Genomic DNA, 6876 nt, shown 5'->3' with positions numbered 1-6876 from the left:
GTTTAAAATCCCAAGAAAGAAATTTTCCTTTCAGCTCAGAGTGCATGATTACCAATTATTTTAATTACTGACAGTTATTTGCTCTAAACAGTATGTGTAAGGACGTCACCTTGGGCTTCCCGGAAATCGTAACGGTGATTCACAATTTTGTGAAAAAAAAAACCAATGAAGCGACTATTCAATCAGGAGACAATATAATACATTTGTTATCTTGTAAGGGAACAAATCGTCAAATTTGAAAAGCTGAAAATGTCGAATGACTGTTAACATCTTCTGGTGAAAGGATGAGGAAGAACCCCATTGTTTAGGTTCACACAGCTCACAGCTCTTTATGGATGTTTTTTGAATACGGGAAAAGTTTATCAGGCTCTGTGATCGATGCTTTTGTGAAGGCGACCAGAAGTTTCAAGTAAAAATGCAAAATTAGGCAAAAAAAATCCCGAACAAGTGTAGAGACTTTTCACAATCCTGTGTGACTGATAAATCAAGCCTTCTTTGTTTTAGTCTACAAAATGCCAATAACAGAGTGAAAATGTTTCTAAAGTCAACAGAGAGACCTTTAGATGTCTTATTTTCAATTCAAATCAGAGAAGCTGGACTCAGCAGATTTAGAATTTTTAGTCTTTTTTTCTTGAATAATTGACAAATCCAAATTATACCTACCAGAATAATGAGACTTCTTATGTTTTTACTTTAACAAACATTGGGGACATTCATTTATTGCAAACATTTTCTCCTGTATTTTTCATTTGTTCCACCAGTGGCTGATTGAAGACACATTGTTCATTCCTCCCTGCTTGCATGAGCTACGTTAGCATCATCTCAGTTTGCATTGATTCACTGCTGTTTCTCACAGAGATGACATCTAGCAGATCTGTGCCAATATGTGAAGTGGCTGACTTAAGGTTCAAGACATCAACCATGAGCCCGGTTCAGGTCTGAAGAGGGAATTTATGCTCTCTAATAAAGCCATAATATGTTACTCTGAATGTCATGAACAGCTGAAACTAAAAGTGTACATCCACTGTATACAAAGACATATAAGCTTTCTTTTTCTCTCTCACTGTCTGACGCTATATCAGACTAAACTTTTCCTGTTTTGGGTCAGTTAGGATTACCAAAATTATTTCTATTTGCTAAATTCCAGAATAATGAGGGGGACCATTTTTTTTTAGAGATTTTTTTTTCATTACTTTCTTCACAGTCAGAAGTTTACATACACTAAGATTACTATGCCTTCAAACTATTTGGTAAAGCCCAGATGATGATGTCATGGCTTTAGAAGCTTTTGATAGGTTAACTGACAACACAGCAGAGCTGAAAAGGCGTGTGGAGCAAGGTGGCCAACAAACCGGACTCAGTTCCACCAGTTCTGTTGGAGGAATGGGCCAGAATTCATCAAACTACTGTGAGAAGCTTGTGGAAGGAAACCCAAAACATTTGACCCAAGTCATGCAGTTTAAAGGCAATGCTACCAAATACTAATGTAATGTACTAATGTATGGAAACTTCTGACTTTGAAGAAAGTAATAAAAAATTCTCTCTCTCATTTTTTTGGCATTTAGCAAATGGAAATAATCTTGGTAATCCTAACTGACCTAAAACAGGAAAAGTTTAGTCTGCTTTAATGTCAAACAGTGAGAAAAAAAAGGTTATGTGTCTTTTTATGTAAACTTCTGGTGTCAGCTGTATGTACTGTAATGTACTGTGTGTGCTGCTAAAAAGCATCTTTGTTATAAATTGCTTTGCTCATATAGAAAAGGTCCACATATATCAACACTGTGTCGTCTACCTCCCCCTATATCCTCTGGTCTTTCTAAGTGGAAGCCTGTATAGATGCATACGTGTGAGTATTAACATCTTCAGAGAGAAACTAAAGGATAAACGCACACAAGTATGTTGTGGTTGTTACCTGAGAGGGAGTGCTGGTGAGCTCCATCTTCTCCTGAGACTTCTCCTTGGCTAACCGGGCCGCCTCCTTGAACTCAGCAAACTTATCTGCGAACTGAAACAACAGGAGCAGCTGACACCACAGAACAGATGGAAACTCAGCCACGAATTTCTGCTGTTGAAAAAAAGGCGTTCACACTTTCTCACCTTGACCAGGTGGCTCTCCGACGAGAAGCCGAGACCGTACACGGTGTTGGCCCGGCTGTCGGCCCACTGGCCAAACTTCTGCGACGTCTTAGTGAAGGTCATGTTGGGGGTGATGGTGCTGTTGATAATGGCCTGTGGGAGATAAAACACACACGATTGGGACTTGTGTCAAAGTGAACAGAAATTGTTTTGTACAGCTTGACTGTCTCAGGGGACCAGTTCCAGGTGTTGGTGGAGGCGGCTGCAGCTGGATGTGACTGCGTGTCTTGTATTCCCTCGGTTTGGTTCGGTAAATAGGAGTCTCTGAAGTGAGTCCAGCTGACTGTAACGGTATTGATCGGAGTGGGAGGCCTCGCCCGGTGTGAGTTTTTAGAGCTAACAGAATAAATATCTGCTGCTCGTGTCTCAAATTCACTGTTGGTTCATCTCACAGCCGCTGACGATGTGTACCTGCTGCTGTTCTAGAGCTTTCTATTGCATCACATGACTCTTATCAACAGGCTGGATTTGTTGAGATGCTCCTTGTGCTTTCTGTTATTGAGTTAGATCACTTTTGACAAACAGAAGCTAGAAGTTGATACCGCTTCACTCTGCCTCTAATTTACAGTAAAAAAAACAAACACATAATGTTTAATATAATAAAAAGCTTTTACGTGGGAGTAGCTGGGCTCCATCTCTGGCATATTATCACAGTCGTAAAATTTCCACCGAAATTCTGAAGTTGTTTTGAAACAAAGCAAGGTGTCCCTGAGTATTGCCGGAGACATGCTGTGAATATGTCATTTGGAGCTGAATGGCGACAGAGAGAAACGTCCACATACCAAACTGAGTATAAACAGAGGGAATTAAAAAAAAACTGAAATACCATCTTGCAGTTAGATGCTTCAGCTAACCAGTCAAATTGCAGTTTACATCCAGATCTGGTCAGACTTGACCTTTAATTCAATTCAATTCAATTTTATCTAGATAGCACAGTTTACAACACACGTTATCACACAGTGCTTAACAACGTAAGGTATAGACTTTACAAATTTAACAGAGAACCCAACAATCCAAGGTAGCCTTTGGACTTCCTCTGAGCAAGAGGTTGGCAACGGTGAGAAGGAGCCAAAAACCTCCGGAAGAACCAGGCTCAGGGAAGACGGCCATCTGCCTCGCCCGGTTGGGTGAGAGTGAGGATGGGGGGGTGGGGAAACCATTTGTATATCAAGTGTCATCACTTCATTCCTGTGATTGTGTCTTAATTAGCATTTAAAATCTTTAGTTGTGTGTCATGTAGAACCTACATGCACTCAGCTGAAGATAAAGCGCAGAAATATCTTTCTATGTTTGGTTCTGATTTGTTGCCACATCAGATTATAAAACTGATTAGTTAACTGGTATTTATCACAGAGAATATTCAATCAATAACATTCATTTCATTTTGAGTTGGCCATGAATCCTTCATTATGACACTATCAAACTTAAATGCACTTGTTGAGCCACATGTTTAAAAGTATGACGTTTACAGTGCAGCTGTCATGTCAGAAATAAGCGGCTGAATAAACAGTGCACATAAAGCATAAAAGAGTGCTAAAACAAATATATTAACTCAAGTGATGAACTGTTTTCTACCAGCATTTGTCTCTTGCCGTATTTGCAGGAACATTGTTGCTCTCTACTGTAATATTTTTACCTTTTATGTGAACTTTCAAGGAACCTGATGAAGTAGACTTGGGTTAACAAAGAAAGTTGATAACCACTGATATGTTACTGGTTATCTCTAACGTGGGTTTCAGGTTTTGTCAAGCTAGGTAACACAAAGAAAGCCTGGCTATGTCAAACTTCATCCCTCTGCTATCACAGAGTGGCTTTAAGCTGAAAATGGTATCATGAAAGCAAACTAAAAACAGCAAAGTTGCAGCCGAACAGCTAAACAAAGAACTAAAACTCCCTTTTAACGTCTGTGAAGTTGAAGCCGAAACCTTTCACGTTGTCATTTCCAACGCTGTAATTAGAAAAATGTAAATTATAGCTTCTTTCTGACTCGATTCTGAGAAGCAGCGGCTTTTTCCCTTTGACAAACGTTTGAAAAGTTTCCTCGTTCTTGAATTTAGAGAACAAACACAAACAGAGCGATTCGTCATTGTGTGGCATCTGTCTCTGCTGAGGACTTATTGTTGTGGGGATGATGATGATGATGATGTCCTCCAGCGCCAGCCCACCCGAACGCTGCTATTTCCAGCAGCTAACTTGCTGGTTCAACAACAGCACTAGTCACCCGGAGAGGCTCTTACATAACTATGCTAACTCCACCCCTGCACCTCTCTCCAGACTAAAATAATCACTGCCACACAGATATGACAGGCCCGGCCGCCCCTTCACCACACAGAGGCCGACACGCTGAGGGTAGAGCCAGCGACAAAAGCAAAGATCCAACGGTTTCTGATTCTTTTCATAAGACGAAACGTTATTGATCCCCATGCAAAGATATTTTGGGGTAATATTTACAGCTTCAAGAGGATTAAATGGTTTCTGAGAACACAAACAAAAACAGTAATTTGATGGTTGAACAGGTAGTTACTCCCTATTGTTTTCCCCATCAGGAACTTTTATTACTTATCTGCAATGAAGCTGAAGAAATGATGATATTGTGGGACAGTATCTAGAGGATATTGATAATATCAGTGCCCAGCATGAAGCTAATACAGCTCCTACAGCAGCTGCAATGAACAAAACAGGGACACAAACTTTGCACTGAGTTCTGTTGGTGCACACACCTTGGATCCATCCAGACTGATGATTCGATATACATTCCTGGTGCTGTCAAAGAAGTAGGAGACGGTGACAGCATGTTTACTTGTAGGAACCCAGTTCTTCTTGGTGTTCGGGTCGATCTGGAAGACGTGGGCCCGTGTACTGAAGATGGGCTGCTCTCTGCAGACGGAGAGAGGGAAAGAAGGAAAGATGAAGTCAATTAGTATTAGACTTCTTTTCTGTAAACAGCTTGTTCGGGACTGTTTTCTGCATTCCTTTCTTTTTGTGTAGGCGTTATCAGAAGACGTGCGTTTTGTAGAATCGTGGTTTAGCGGTGTAGATTTCGTGCCTTGTTTCTATGCAACTGCTACATGAATTTACAGCAAACTTTGGAAATGCTGCAGTTAAAAATGGCTTAGAAAGTTTAGACCTGCTGTTTGCTAACTATGAGGCAACACTACAACCCACCCAGGCAAAGTTAAAACTCCACGGATGCTTCTGCTGCAGTTTCTTGGCAGCACTATTTGGCTATCTGAATTAATCTCCTGCACAAAATTTGAAATTTTATAGTTGAGCAGAATCACGCATCCTAAGGGGAGCATGAATATTTATGCCAAACCTTATGGCTATTCATTCAATATCTATCAAGATGTTGCACTGAACAACCTCATGCTATTAACAGGGGACAGAAGGTATGAGGATTCATCATCTGGAAACCATGAACATTCAGTAAATTTATGTGCTAATCTATTTAGCAGATGTTGTGACGTCTCATTTGATAAGTAAAAGTTTTGACCTGCTGTTGCCATAAAAACGAAAGTTAAATAATAATCACAGTAGGATTTATCCCCTGGGCACCATAAATAAATGTATGTACTGATCTATCTCATCTCATATACATAAACAACAGCTTTAAACTGTGTATGGCACACGAGGAGGAAAAGGTAGAAAATAACCACAGTTAGTATGAATCATCCTCTGGGCACCATGAATGTTTGCACAAGATTTCATGGCAACTGTCCCAAAAGTTGTAGAAAAGTGTTGAACGAGGCATCGTCATTTCTCAAGTCCAGCATTGCTAAAACAGAAACAAATGTGTGAACGCAAACATCTAACACTGTCCTGCCAAGGGAAGAAAGTGGAAGTATTGAGGAACGTGATGAATCAGAGGAAGGTGAGAGACGGTTTCCCAGCACGTCCAGAATTCACCAAACGGCTGTGTTGCTACACCAGCAGAGAATGGACAAGGAGCAAAAAATAGAAAATAAAGAAAAAAAAAACTGATATTAGAGATGATTTATCTTTAAAACAAATATATTATCATAATGAGAGGATTCTGAAAATAGGAATTTATGTGGATTTAGAGTGATAACAGGTTATAAACTACCCAGGAAATGTATTGTGCTGGATTTAGATAATGTGACGAGGAGAGAATATACAGCTACAGGTATTAATCTAAAACGCCCTTATTGATATAAATGGTTGGACAAAATGGCACAGACACTGAAGATAAAAATGGGTTTGTTCTGTTGGAATAAAACATGCTTTTGTCTTGAGGACAGAAAAATGATTGTGCAGTCAACCGCCACGTCTGTGCTTCGCTTTTATTCTCACGCTGTTCGCTCAACCTTAAAACAACTTCTTGCAGTTTATCACTACGCTTTGCAGTTCATCACAGGAGATAACTATCGTACTAATCGCTGTGTATCGGATGAAAAAGTAGGCAAGCGACGGGACAACCGCGTTTTATTTTTATTCATGAAGGTGAACCAGGAGCAGATGTGAGGCCTGTTAAACTGCAGCTGTGATGGTGAGAAATACAGATCTTTGGAAGACTGTTTTCCACAACTCTGCACCTTTATAACTGAACTGAATTATAAAGAACTTTTAAACTTGAATGTCTCATCACACCAACTGATTTTAAACTTTGAATCCCTTTAGGGCTGTCTCTACCTTCTCTGATGCTGTAAGTGCTTTGTGTCATGTCAGACTAAACATCTGAGGACGTCATCTTTGGCTCTGGGAAGTCGTTTATGCTTTTTT

General features: G+C 40.0%; 1 protein-coding gene across 1 annotated transcript in view; it reads right to left on the bottom strand.

Moving 5' to 3' along the window:
• homer1 (homer scaffold protein 1) overlaps positions 1–6876 on the bottom strand; it is a 29051-nt gene that overhangs the window by 7543 nt on the left and 14632 nt on the right. The window contains exons 2-4 of the mRNA XM_008288576.1: positions 4857–5013; positions 2098–2229; positions 1913–2005 (exon numbers count right to left, since the gene is read on the bottom strand). Of these exons, the coding sequence (XP_008286798.1) occupies positions 1913–2005; positions 2098–2229; positions 4857–5013 (382 nt within the window). The remainder of the gene's footprint in view (positions 1–1912; positions 2006–2097; positions 2230–4856; positions 5014–6876) is intronic.

This window comes from Stegastes partitus, unplaced genomic scaffold (assembly GCF_000690725.1).
Source record: "Stegastes partitus isolate 25-593 unplaced genomic scaffold, Stegastes_partitus-1.0.2 Scaffold566, whole genome shotgun sequence".
Classification (NCBI taxonomy): domain Eukaryota; kingdom Metazoa; phylum Chordata; class Actinopteri; family Pomacentridae; genus Stegastes; species Stegastes partitus.
Note: the sequence above shows the minus strand (reverse complement) of the source record. Positions and strands in the feature narration are given on the sequence as shown.